Source organism: Egretta garzetta, unplaced genomic scaffold (assembly GCF_000687185.1).
Source record: "Egretta garzetta isolate BGI_Z169 unplaced genomic scaffold, ASM68718v1 scaffold16, whole genome shotgun sequence".
Classification (NCBI taxonomy): Eukaryota; Metazoa; Chordata; class Aves; order Pelecaniformes; family Ardeidae; genus Egretta; species Egretta garzetta.
In genome coordinates this window covers 1,586,141-1,600,886 of record NW_009260022.1, presented here as the reverse complement: position 1 = coordinate 1,600,886, position 14,746 = coordinate 1,586,141, and the positions used below count along the sequence as shown (strand labels likewise).

Below are 14,746 nucleotides of genomic sequence, written 5' to 3'. Positions count from 1 at the left end.
CCCCCCTCTACTTCAGGTCCCCTAATGAGCACATTCCCCTAATGGACACACTGATGCTATTGAAGAAAAAAGTGATTATCGTTCCTCCAGCACTGTAACTTATTATATGAAAAGCCAAGAACATAGGACTTCAGTTCTAATGCTGTTATGGTTTGGTTTGGTTTAAATCTTTTACAGTCTTTGCTGAGCATTCGTGGTTCCCTGTTCTCACCAAGGCGCAACAGCAAAACAAGCATTTTCAGTTTCAGAGGTCGTGCAAAGGATATAGGATCTGAAAATGACTTTGCTGATGATGAGCACAGCACTCTTGAAGACAATGAGAGCAGAAGAGATTCTCTCTTTGTTCCAAATCGTCACGGAGAACGGCGCAACAGTAATATTAGTCAGGCGAGTGTGTCATCTAGAATGGTACCAGCCCTTCCAGTAAATGGGAAGATGCACAGCACTGTGGATTGCAATGGAGTAGTTTCCTTGGTTGGAGGGCCTTCAACTCTAACGTCACCTACTGGTCAACTTATACCAGAGGTAATTATAAGTAAACCAGTAATTATTACAGTTTTGTTCAGGCACAGATTTTTTTCTAACTGCTAACCTCTGCATGCCTTATCATTTCTTAGATCTATATGAAATAACTTGCAGTAGTTTCTAAATGACAAAACATAAGGGAAAAAAAATCCTCAAAAAAAGAAGCCCTATGTCTGAGCCTCAGTAAAGTATTATGTTCTTGCCTTCAGCAACAGATCTGCACATAGCAAGAAAAAAACGTAAATTGAATTTGACAATTTGTATATAGTTTCACCTCATCAGCAAAGGTAGACATTTGGTATATAACTAAGGATATAAATTGGAAATATGTAGAGGAAAAGACCTGCAAACTTAAGCAGAATGCACTTACTACTCCCATGATAGTTAATAGAAATACCCCTTACTGAATTTGTCTTGAAGATTTTTTTCTCATAACTTTAATGAGAAAAAATAGGTACAATTCCTACATACCTTTGCAATTACATTGCATTTCAGTCTCAGACTTCTGTAAGATAAGATGTTCTTTCAAATTTTCTAAAAAGATAGGTTTTTCATACATAATATTTTAATATGGATTCAGTATAGCATTTTGGTGGCTATAATAGCACGGTATTTAACCTGAAAAATATTTTAATGATGAATAGGTATTGAGATTTCATTACTACTATTACACATTTTTTTTTAATTTTTGTTTCTCTCTTGTCTTGATATAGATTTTCACACCAGAAATTCAATCAGATTACCTCAGAGGTTATGCATATATAGTTCTATTTCAGAAATGCATTCACTTGAAAAAAAGACTTAGCCATTTACTCAAGAGTCTTCTCTAAAGAAATAGTACTAGTGAGCGCTCATAAATAGTTTTTCATCTTCACACTAAGATAACCTTGAAATCCCTTATGATTTCTGAGGGCTTTTTTATTCCTTTTCTGGATGGGGACAGAATAATGAGAAAAAGAGTGAGTGGTTTCCATGAATCACAGAATCAGTGGTAGAGTAGGAGCCAAGATTTAGGAACTTTGTAATCCCTCTCCTGTGTTTAGATTCCTAGGCCACACTCCAGAAGCAAAGCAAAGCAACTGTAAGGACACCTACGTACTACAGAGTAGTGACATGTTAGGCACATTTAAATCAGAGCCGGGCATTATTGCTTTGAAAAGATAATTAGAAGCCATACAAAACAGGGAGGACTTACATATTCATTGCAAGAATATATTTCAAATTCTGTATGAGCATTGTGGTGGGAGAAAATTAGGTAGAAGAAATATTAAATAAGATGTGATTATTTTCTCATCTAAAATTTTCCAACCACACTTATCAGGTTAGGAATGCAGTACATAGTATTAGAGAGATAATTAATTCCTATAATTATACTCATGTTTCTTGGATCAAAGTTACTTTCTTAAATAATACTTCACTTCTTTCTGTACTTGCACTTTAATTATTTAACATGACTAGCTGCTGGAAATTAAGGTGACAGGTTTCAACTTTGATCATTTTTTCTTGAAAGAATAATAATAATCCCCAGCAAGAAGATACCTAGCAAAAATTTTGTTCACTCAGTCATTTAAATGAGAACACCTTTGGTCCCACATTGCCTTGGTATTGTGTCCCCCAGTTGATTATTTGTAGCACTGTACAAAATTCCCACTCAATAAAGAACAAAGAAATTCCTACAGGAACAGAAATATTCAGTGTGTAAGAAAAGTAGTATGCTGCACAAAGCTGATTTTGATTATCACTGCAATATTTATACAATACATATTGTTAATTGGCTGCAGAAAGGATGGTTTAATTCCTCAGGATTTCATTTACAGGGCACCACTACAGAAACAGAAATAAGAAAAAGAAGACTGAGTTCTTATCAAATTTCCATGGAAATGCTGGAAGATTCTGCTGCAAGACAAAGAGCAATGAGTATAGCCAGCATACTTACAAATACAATGGAAGGTATTTGCTGCATTTTATCTGACAGGCAGTTCGGTGAACTTCTGCTAACTACATGTGCAGAGCAATTATTTACATAATTCCCTTTGTAAATGTAAAACTGGATATGTAAAATCTCTGAACATCAGATATGAAAGGCTTTTGAGCATTTCTGAGATCACTTACACATTCTAACTGCTTAGTCATTCATTTTTCATGACGCCTTCCAAAATATCACTCTGTTGAGTGGACTAACAGAGACAAAATAATCATAGCTAGGGAATTGCCAGAACCCCAAATAGAGAATACAGAGATTTTCTTCCTATAAGCCATCAACAGGAAAAATTGATTAAGATACACAGGAATTACTATGATAAAGGCAGTGATGTGCTAGAACAGCCATTTCCCTTAGACTTAAAATCCAAGGATAGACAATAGGAAATTGGAATGAAAAAGATAATTTTAAAGAAAACAACCAACTCTAATCAACACATGCCAATGCACATGAACTGCATTCCTTAGACTTTCTTAGGTAAGTATATCGAAGATAGAAGAATACTATATTTACTATGTGAAAAAGCATACATTTTTGGAACTGTTTTGCTTATTTAATGGAAACCGAGTACACTCACACTTCGTACATATGCCATTAAAATATTTTATAAGCTTAAAGGATCTATGTACTGGATACTGACACAGTGTGAATGCTGTTATAGTCAGACAAATCCTGTGTATGTATGTCCTACAACAAGTATTCTAAAAGGACAAGAAATTACAAAAAAAAAATGTACAGTGTTCTTAAGATTACTTTAAGTCAGAACTGAAATATATTTTTAAAGTGAATTCTGAAGCCCTTTGTTCTCAGATAAACAAATAGGTCCCAAACTAACTGTAGTCAGAAATATAAGGCTTATATCACCTATTTTCTTCTAAAAGTATTCACAAACCATTCTCACAAACATGCAGCTTTTTAGTAAGCCTTCCTACATTAGTGCAAGCATGAACTGTTGGTACCTCTTGATTTTCGGTATGCAATTCTTAGTTCTCCTCACAGGTAGAGAGGATATCTCCTTAGAGGGTGCTGCTCTCTTCCTCAGCTGAATAGTTTGTCCTTCCAGAAAAAAAAAGTCAATGTCAGCTACGTTGTCCTGATAGTCACCTCCTATCCATGTCTGGTTTCCATTATTTCAGAAGTTGCTAAGTGCAAGCAATGGAGTCTTCTGTGCGAACTCAGTATCCAGTATAAGTGGCCACTTTTGTCCAAGGCCAGTCCCGTCCTACCTGTCAGCATTCTGAGTCACATGTTCAGAAATGTGGTTATTCCTCCCAATCCATATATTCCTTTGGAAGCACTGTCTTTGTTATGGTTTATGAAGAGTTTAGAAGACTTTTGCTACTTACGATACCCTTTTTTGCCTGGAGGCTACAGCCTGATGTAATGGGAGAGCTTGTTAGTTTCAATGAGTTTGAGAGCTGTGGCAACTGGCCTTTTAAATTCCCATAAATCAACCCATATAGGACAATGTTAGAAGCAAAAATCAATCCACTGGTCCTCAAAGTGTAGCATTTAGCACTAAATCTTTATTAGCAAATAATGTAAACCAGCATGTTTGCTATTTTAGCAAAATCACCCACAAGTAACATGATGATGGAGACCTCCCTGTGCTCTGAGGGATGTCTGAAAACTGGCAGATGTCATATTTGGGTTGATGCCGCTATGCAGAAATTTTATTGAAATTGTTGTGGCCGTTTCTTACATATTTTGTAGTCTAAGCATTTCTCACTTAAGCAAATATCAATCTTCCTCCTGGGCTGTCCTCAAACATCCCACCACATTAGACGTTCATCCTTGCTATTATTAACTCAGTGGAAGTTAGTATTCTGTAACTTTGACAATATTGACAGTGAAATGGAAAAAAAAATAGTTTGCAAAGATTCTAATTGAGAACAGAGTTGTTCTGCTAATACTAACATTGTTGTTCTGTTTCTCAGTTGACAGACACTGCAACTGTACAAGACATTTTCAAACAAAGTTAAATGAGAATTTTTAAACTAAGAAAACAGGCATTTTGTATATTAAAAATATTGATTCAAATAAGCAATGATAGGTATGCACGCTGAGTCATTTATCTGTGGTTCGGTATATTAGCAAATAAACTACTTTTAGTAGCTCAAATCAAAATATGTACATGTTACATAATTAACATAAAAATTTTGTATTTTATGAAGCTTATATGAAGTTTGCTGATGAGTCATGTTAACTTTTAATACACAAAATTAAGAAATCTGCTGTAAGCAAGTCAACTAACCTACACTGAATGTCTAGACTCTCCCTACGGTCACGGGAAAGAGACAAGCACATTCCTCTCTTTAGATGGCTGTCTAAGATGATTCATTCTTTAGAGATAACTTCACTGTCCGCTGGTTGTAGAGGAGCTTAAATAGATTAGATGCTTAACTTTAGCATGGATAAACATCGGTGAGGAAAATCCCACGTTAGTGTGATCTGTTTATTTGAGTGATTTAATCTTTTTATGTATTTCAAACAAGAACTTCAAGAGGATATAATTGGAGTATTCATGATTTGTTATTTTTTTTTCTGCTTTTTTTCAGAGCTTGAAGAATCCAGACAGAAATGCCCACCATGCTGGTACAGATTTGCAAATACTTTCTTGATCTGGGATTGCTGGAGTCCATGGTTAAAAGTAAAACATGTCGTCAATTTAGTTGTGATGGATCCATTTGTTGATCTTGCTATAACTATTTGCATTGTTTTAAACACTTTGTTTATGGCCATGGAACATTACCCAATGACAGAACAGTTTAGCAGTGTCCTTTCTGTGGGGAACCTGGTAAGTGGTTTGTCATGCACTACTTGGTGTAAAAATACCCTTTTCTAAAAGAATAAATGCATAAATGCATTGCATTGGTTTTAAGTTTATATTCCAGGTTTGTTTCTATAATCAGTTTAGAAACTATACATATGATTTTCATAGATAAAGTGATTTTTGCTGGAGCCTTTAACTTTCATGAATCTATTTTTTAATTACTATAATGAAATAACTGTGTGGAAGTGCAGTCTTCACCAGATTGTCAGATTTCTTGAGGTCTACCTTGGTTTTTTTCTTTAAAATATTACGGTAGAGTATTTAACTTTTACCACGGTACTGATATTCCATCACAGAAAATATTTTTCTTCTGTAAGAAATTGATGAAATATTCAGATGTCAGAATTTCTCTTTGCATTTTTTTCAGTTACACTACAGTGAAAGTACATTTCCAAGAAAGGCATATAGCTTGTTAGCAGTAAGTCCTTGCCACTTTAGGTAACTAAAAAATACTTAATAAACTAGAAGAGTATTATTTATTCTCTAACAAAAAGCACCTTCTATCTGTAAGATTATTGGTGATGCATTTCCTGATTTTAACCTGATCCTTTCCTGAGCAGATACCTAAATGTGACATAACACTTAAATGTTCTTGTCTGTTTCTCTCCATTTGCTTATAATGCTTAGGAAGCAGAGGACTGAACATTGCAAACATTTATTTCAGAAGAAGATTCATAAATTTTTAATTTTTTGCCAGCTCACATAACTACCAATAGTTTACACAGGAGAGGTCTGGATTGACTCACACAGCATGCAGTTGTGAAAATCAAAACGAACCAAGTGTCCTGAACTAATCACTCAAAAAGATTAGTTTTGAAAAGGCTGCTAATATTTAAATGGAGCAGTAATAGATTTCTCAGAGTGTGTTTTAAAGTCTAAACATTTTCCTTATATGTACTGGTAATACATCCTTCTATTACTTTTTCTTAAAAATAGAAGTAAAATTGAACTTACTACCTATGTGTTCTTGTGTACACAGTTTCCTTTCTCCTGGACAAAGATTTAATTGCTGGCATATTCTTATATTAATCACAGATTACATAAGATTGTATTTTAAAATGTTAGTCTGTCATATTGTTATAATTATTTATCTCCAGCCATTTATAGTTACAAAGTCTTCTGCCTTTTCCCATCTCATATGTTGTTTTTTTTTTTACTCTAGGCTAGCAACAGTCATAATTTTAACTACCTTTCTAACAATCCAGTATCCTTAATTCTCTGTTTCTCACTGTATTAATCTATTAACCTTAATTTTGTGATTTCCATTCAAAATATGTTAATTTACTCTTTGCTTGTGACATCACGGTCTGTTTGAGGATAAATTAAATATGACAAATATGACTCTGCCTTTTCTGTAGCATTTTAATGGGAAGGAAGAAATACTTCTAAAATGCAATGATAATTTTCATAATACTAAAATTTATTCAGTATTCAAAAGTCCTAAGTAATTATAAGAAAAGTTGAGTTTACTTCTGTTAAAATGTATTTTTGTGTATTTGGGGATGCAGTTATGTTCAAGAAAAAGTAGTTTGTGAATGGAATGGGTTATTTTGTGAAGGATATATTTAAAAATAAAATGGTTTTCATTGCCTTTTTTTTTCAATTATTTTGACAAATATGAAATAATCTCCTTTGTTGTGTTTTATCTACCACACATAGCAATACCTGTTACATTCTTCTGACTATGTGGTAACATCTCTCATATACCAATTTAATAGTACAGTGATTCTTGCTATATTTCTAGTTTCTCACAAGTATACACTTTAAAAAATGTTATTATTTACACTTTGACAGTGGTGAATGTTTCCACAGCATTTATATCTACCTCCTAATCTTCTTAGATTAAAGGGTAATCATGAGTGTAGTTATATAGTGCTGTAAAAACTCAGCTTTGCTTCCATAAAACTGATTGTAGGAGGACTGAGAACAAGCTGGGTAAAGAACTATCACAAGGCAATGGCAGAGTATGTTGGTGTACTTGAGTAGACTTTTGGATCATCTAGCATACCCTTTGAGTGTTGTGCAGAATATTCATATGTTTTCAGTGGTTTTGCACTATGCTTCAAAACTTCTTCATTATGCTGCACAAACGACTGACACTACTCATTGCAAGAAATTGTCAGGTTACATTCTGGACTTTAAAACACTAAGAAGCATTGATAATTTCACATTTGGCACCTCCAGATATTTCAAAGAACATTATCACCACAAAGTTCTTTTTCCCAAATGGAAATAGTTCCCACACAGAATAGTAGCTGTGTGTGAAACCTCTATATCCTCACAAAAAGCCCAGTGCAAGAAGCTCCAACTTCCCCTGTCTATTCCACCCATGCTCTTTAACTCTGACCTGAAAGAGAGACCTTAGAGAGCCTGTCGTCAGAGAGTCTGACCTTAAAGAGTTTCTTCTAACACTTCTGTTTAGACTGTGAGCAAGGAAAAAACCTGCTGTCAAGTCTTCTTTTGCTTTACTGGGACTATCCTCTAGGAACAGGACTGAAAACCCTAGATCATATCACATCATCTGCTGGATGGATAATCCAGCAAATCTCAGTCAAATATGAACTGCAGCTGAGCTGCTGACTGGTGAATATATTTTTATAGGTTTATCAAACGTCTGCCCTCCAGTAATTTAGTAATTTGGTTTTAATTACCAGTTTTCAGTGTTTAGAAATACTTAAGATGCCATTTGAAGATAACAATCAGCTGGTTTTTATAGTAACAGTACAAGTAACAGGTATAAGAACTCAAGCTGGATGAGAAAAATTTACTCATATATATAAATTTCTCATAAAAACTTAACCAATTAATTCCATTTTGTTTTAGGTATTCACTGGGATATTCACAGCAGAAATGGTACTAAAGATAATTGCCATGGACCCTTATTATTATTTCCAAGAAGGCTGGAATATTTTCGATGGTATTATTGTTAGCCTTAGTTTAATGGAGCTTGGTCTTGCAAATGTTGAAGGATTATCTGTTCTTCGGTCATTCAGATTGGTAAATACCTTGATAATTAAACATTTGCATGCAATTGTCTCACTTGGAAAAAATGTGCTAATGTCTGTAATATATTATCAGTATTGCAAAGATAAATTATATATTTAAATGGCTCACATTATTTGCCACATATACCTAATTTAAAAGTCTGTATTACTAATAGTTAGCACGTTACTTGAAAACCTAGGTAATTTCCTAATATACAGATCAGGAAGTAGTGACTTACTTTATTAGCACCAATTGCAATGGTACACAACTTCACATACCATAGTTTGGTTACTGAATACTATTTTTAAGTTAGTGTTTATAATTTGAATGGACATCATAGTATCAGCATTGAATTATTGCTTCAAAAATTGTCTTTTAACTAAGCCTGGATGACCTAATGTGGTGCTGAGGGAAATGCAGGACCAAGCCAGTAAAGAGGGTGTAGTGAAGGTGATGAAAAGAGTACAAATTTCTAAAATGTCTTTAAGAATTGTTCAGTAATCATACGTAAGTGGATGTTTAAAAATATTAAGACCAAATGTGGTACAAACACAATTGATGTTTTTTTTTTCTATGTGCATCACTAAAATGAAATGCTGGACACTGCAGTTTGGGCAAATACTCCTTGCTCCCTGCTTTCCATTAAAATAATAATACGTTCCTACTGAAGAACAAATTAATCTACAGAAACTTATATGCTCTGCTAAACAGCTTGGATCTAACTTCTATTTCATACATACACTAATGATTCCTCTGTGGTTTTGTTTTTCAGCTTCGAGTTTTTAAGTTAGCAAAATCTTGGCCAACTCTGAATATGCTGATTAAGATCATTGGCAACTCAGTGGGGGCTCTGGGAAATCTGACCCTGGTGCTGGCCATCATTGTGTTCATTTTTGCTGTGGTTGCTCTTTCCTGATTGTGTTTCGAGTGTTGTGTGGAGAATGGATAGAAACGATGTGGGACTGCATGGAGGTTGCAGGCCAAACCATGTGCCTTATTGTTTTCATGCTGGTCATGGTGATTGGAAACCTAGTGGTATGTGATGAACATTTTTGAACATTAACCCTGATGCAAAATGTACATAACTCACAACTAGGCCATGAGAATGTTTGTCATACTTCTGTTTAGAATTAAAAAGTAAATCTGAATGTGCTAGATTTTGGATAAAAACATATGATGATTCCCTTCTCCCCCTTTTTACTAATTTCCATACACTGAAGTACTCTCGCTAAGGGTCCAGGAAATTATGAATATACCAAAATGTCAAATCAAACACCCTATCATGGGAGTGCTGCAGCTAATCTAGAGGTGCTGTTTAAATTCTTAACTACTCTTGAAATAATAAAGCTTATGCTGCATGAGCTCCTGAGCAGCTGCTTCTTGGGAGAAAAAAATCTAATGGACTTTCTTACACCAATTACAGCTAATTCCAGCAGTAATAGTTCTGACTTAAAAATAAAGTATAATGTAGCTCTTATATAGAATATCTTGAATTGAAGTACTGAAATTTTTGGCCTGTTGAGGTGTAATAAACAAAAAGGAAATACAGAGTGATTTGACATCCAGCTGTTTGAAAGCTTCTAACTCAAAATTATAAGAGAGACCTTAATAGAAAAATGTTAATTCAAGCTGACAAGTTAAAATACCAGAAGTTCAATTAATAAATATGGAGTTGGTGTGAACTTCTTAGAAATCAGGATTCTATTTGGAATGCCCCATGTTCAGTTTTACTTTTTTTTAATTTTCTTTTACTGTTAATCTTTGTAGTTCATTCAGATATGCCTAAAAACTATATTTCATTACCTGTCAAAATTCTCTTCCTTTACTGATATATTTTAACATGATTTACATCTTTATAAAATAGAATTCAAAACGTTTGTATCCTAGTGGTTTACATGATCTTGCAAACTTGACATGGTATCAGCAGAAATGTGCAGAGCCACAGAAAGTTATTTATGATCAGTAACCTGCTCTAATATTTTTTAACATTAACTTCAGTGTAGAAATACTCTTTCAGAATCATATTGCCTTCTTTCTTGCAAGTGTCTTTTTGCCTTCAGGGTTCTTTTCTGGAATGGTAAAAGTCTGCAGATTTAAATTAATAGAGAGTAGAAATGAGAGACCTAACGCATTTAACAATGGGGGAGTTAATTTGCGCCATTTTGCCATAGCATGACAACTTTTGATGCCTGGTGGTATATCAGACTGAAAGTATGAAATGATTAATTGGATGTAAGCTTTAGTGAAATAGCTACAGTTTATAGAAGATTATATTAAAACAACAATATTCTGAGGTAATAAACCACAGTTCTCTGGCAATACTAGTGCTAAGATTGTTACCTGCTTATGAAAGAATTCAATTTTATTTTAAATTACTACATAAGAGCAAACAAAAGTTTTGGTTTTTCCCAAGTGAAAAAGGAAAAAAATCCAATTACAAGTAATATAATGTTATTATAAAAAATAGACATTAATGTGTAAAATTCCTTTTAAAATAGTCCTTTTATCCTTTTATGACAAGCTTTACAGAATTTGAGACAAGCCCAGAATTAGCAGAAAGTCAGTCTCATGGTATAATCTTCCAAAGAGTAGTTAGAAAGTATAAGTAGGTTATTATAGCATTAACTGATATAAGTTTCTAAAATATCAGCATCGTAGAAACCCATCTAATTTTACAAATCATGCTTCTTTAATTCTACTTAAATACCCGGTGATTTTAAGAGATTTAGACAGAAGCCTTTCAAACCTCTGATGAATGTGTATTGCTAGAATTTTTGTAACTTTTTTTTTTATTTTAGAGTCTAAGCAACCATGCTGCTTCAAACAAAGATAAAAAGTTTAAAATATTTAGGTATTAGCTTGTCTGTTTTCATCTTCTGAGTGAATACTGATCAAAACAAGTAAGGAGATCTTTTGTCATTTAAGGTGTTATATGGTTGTCTAAAATGTTGTTTTTCAAAACAACATGTGCTATTCGGCAGTTTCCTGTAAAAATACCCACTTCTTATATGCATGTGTTTACCATACAGCTGTATTCTCTCATCTTTTAGGTATTGAACCTATTTCTGGCCTTGCTGCTGAGCTCATTTAGTTCAGACAACCTTGCTGCTACCGATGATGATAATGAAATGAACAATCTCCAGATTGCTGTGGCAAGGATTCAGAAGGGAATAGATTATGTTAAAAAAAAGATACAGGAGTTCATCCAAAAAGCCTTCATTAGAAAGCAGAAAGCTTTAGAGGAAATCAAAGCACTTGAAGAGCTAAACAACAAGAAAGACAGCTGCATTTCCAATCATACTGCTGTTGAAATAAGCAAAGATATGAATCATCTTAAAGACGGAAATGGAACCACCAGTGGTGTAGGCACAGGCAGCAGTGTGGAAAAATACGTAATCGATGAAAATGATTACATGTCATTCATAAACAACCCAGGTCTCACTGTGACAGTGCCAATTGCAGTTGGAGAATCAGATTTTGAAAATTTAAATACAGAAGAATTTAGCAGTGAATCTGATATGGAAGAAAGCAAACAGGTATGATTTTTTGTATCTCAACAATTAAATTGTGGTCGTGCATTTACATATTTCTTAATTAGATATTTAGAATTGTTTAAAAACTTTCTTATCCCATGTAAATATATTTTATATTTTATTGTTTTATGTAATTACAATTCAAGAAAAAAATTACCCTATGTGATGGTATACTAGGAGGTCCTTAGCTTACATTTTTAATACTCTGTTTATTAGCATTTGAAGATGTATAATTTTAAATATGATTATTTCTTTCACAGTCTTATGAGGTTTTAGGACTAGCACACATTTCATAAAGCATTCTTTCTGTAGTACCTTTAATACAATGAGGAATTATGGAATAAGAGTATTGTAGAAGGAACAATCAATATTATACAGCTTTGCATACCCAATCAAATATAAGTGGAGAAAAAATATTTTTTCCTATACTTAAGGTAGATCTCAAAATGAACCCTGAGACATCATAAACCAGTGATGTATTCTGGATTATCTAAGAAGTTTTGTAATATTTGTACAGGTTTTGGGTTCAGACACTATGGCTGGCTGAACTGAAGTAACCCAGATACCAGTCAATGTCATGGTAAAGCAGTATCTCAGGTTATCCTGGAAAGCAGGATAATCTTGTGATACAGATGCATGTGGAGACAGTTTACTTGAAAGCCTTATGCAATTCTTATTGTTCAAAGAGACAGAAGTTGGTCTAAAAAACAGAATCCATGTGCCTCAAAATATGTGTCTCAAATACCAGAAGTGATCATGAATAGGTGATAATGGTATTCAAGGAAAACTTTGTGTCTTGGAGTAATGATCAGTCAGAAGCTAATAAATGCATTAGCAGAATAGAATTATACCCAATGCCATTAGAAATGTAGGAACCATGAGGTTTAAGGCATCTGGAACCATGGATCAATATGTTTCAAATTAGATGAGAAGCTATGATGTTTTGTGACAACTCATTAATACAAAGGGTTTGTTTACCATAAAGAAAGCTTTTCTATACACAACTGCATTCACAACTGCATCATAGGTGTATAGCTGCCCTATTTGCAAATAATACTGTATTCCTCAGCAATACCAAACTATACCACATAATGTTAATGGGTAGCCATCATCCAGTTAGTCATAGCATGTTTTTTTTTGCTAAAGAACATAAAGGAACATAGAAGAGTGTGTGTTTATTTGCAACTGCAAAGAAGGTTACTCTGCATAACAATTGTAAGACTAAGAGCAAGATATTCTGTCATCTGAGTTGCTCAGTTATGAGACAAACATTTTCAATGCAGATGTATGAGATAGTATAGTAGTAGTGCTTATTGGTGACAATTTAAGAATAGAAGAGATACAGGAGGTGTAAAGTGATATAATTTATGAGATCAACTAGCATCAAAAAAACCCTTTTGGTGTGACTCTGGGTCTGAGAGTTAAGTATTTTTCACATAAGCTGATCTAATAGAAGTTAATTGTCTTTTCCAATGAACCTCTAGCAAAGTCTTCTAAGTCTTTTGATATATTCTGATGTTCTTTAAAATGACATTTTACCATAAATTTTCTGCTTTTCTTGTGGTTAGTTTTGATAAAAACAGTAATGAGTGACTTCCTAGTAACTCCACCTTATGAAGTTACATACCTAAAAATTTCCTGAATATGTTACTTTTAAAAAAGTTTGTAATATACATTAGGAAGTTGGGAAGTTTATAAGCTGTGCAGATGCTAAATGTGTGGTTCTGTGAGATGTTAGCCTCAGCAGCAGAGCTGACTTGGGAAGTTCCCATCCAAACCTGGCTCCTGATCCCCCAGCAGTCTTTGTCACTTCCTCTGCTACAGTGCTTGTGGGTCTGTGCTATAAGGCATGTCACTGAAGTGATGTAAGTTAAATAACATCATCCAATAGCTATTATGTGTTCACTTCTCCTTTAAGGTAGATTGAATGCTTCAGTTTACGGTGTACTGCCATATATTCTATCAGAACAGCTGAGGGCAAACCAAAATGCAGTGCAAAGGCAGAAACTCCTCTGCTTTCCAAGTGAATATAGGATTTAAGTACACCCTAAGAAAATGGAGTAAAAGCCCTCATTGTGCTGAGAAGTTCAAATGATACAATTTCAAGGTGACTTTCACAAGTCAATTGCTCTGTTCATTCCCATCTTTGCTTGGTTCAGGCATCATGCTTTTTTATTCTAAGGGCATCCTGAAGTTTCAGGACCATAATAAATCAAAAGGCATTTTGCCTTTTTTTATGGACTTTAGATGTATGCGTATCTCTTCAGGAAGAGAAACCAAATCTGAAAGCCTGTATAAGCAATTTGAAAGTGAAAATTTCAGGTGACTGTGAAATCCACCAGTAAATGACAGATGGTGTTTATATTGAGAACTTGTGGAGAAATGTTCAATGGGGATAGGTAAAGTTTAGGACCTCTGTGGAGCCTCAAGATTTCCACAGAACATAATAATCACTGGAGCAATAGTGCTTCCCTCAAGTTCTGCTCATACACAGCTGTTCAGTGTTTTAACTGTTTGACATGTATTCATACAGTGCAAGTGTGCATATTGTGTATGGTATCTAATAAGGCAGGAATTTCTTATCTGTGCCCTGAACATTGCAAGTTCTATATTAATTGTATTTGTGTTCTGGGTTCCTTATTCCATTCCTTCTGGGTGATCTTTAGGGAAAGGATAAAGTGCTTTTTTTTATTGTGTGTATAAAAATCAAGCTGCTTTGGTAATATACGAACAGATGTTCTGATGTGTGACAGGACTTTGTGAAGATTCTCAATCTTCTCCCACCAAGACAACAGTACTGTTGAATTTTGCTGCCCTCTGATTTTCTTTTGAGAAAGATAAAGAGTATATTGGGTTAAGTCACCCCTCTAGAACAGTACACCATCATTT

The 14,746-nt window shown here is 34.1% G+C and overlaps 1 protein-coding gene across 1 annotated transcript in view; it reads left to right on the top strand.

Moving 5' to 3' along the window:
- The window catches only part of SCN3A (sodium voltage-gated channel alpha subunit 3), a 59,394-nt gene that overhangs the window by 16,598 nt on the left and 28,050 nt on the right, over positions 1-14,746 (top strand). The window contains 7 exon segments of the mRNA XM_009640744.2: positions 178-525; positions 2,343-2,475; positions 5,065-5,303; positions 8,163-8,336; positions 9,097-9,226; positions 9,229-9,359; positions 11,375-11,860. Of these exon segments, the coding sequence (XP_009639039.2) occupies positions 178-525; positions 2,343-2,475; positions 5,065-5,303; positions 8,163-8,336; positions 9,097-9,226; positions 9,229-9,359; positions 11,375-11,860 (1,641 nt within the window).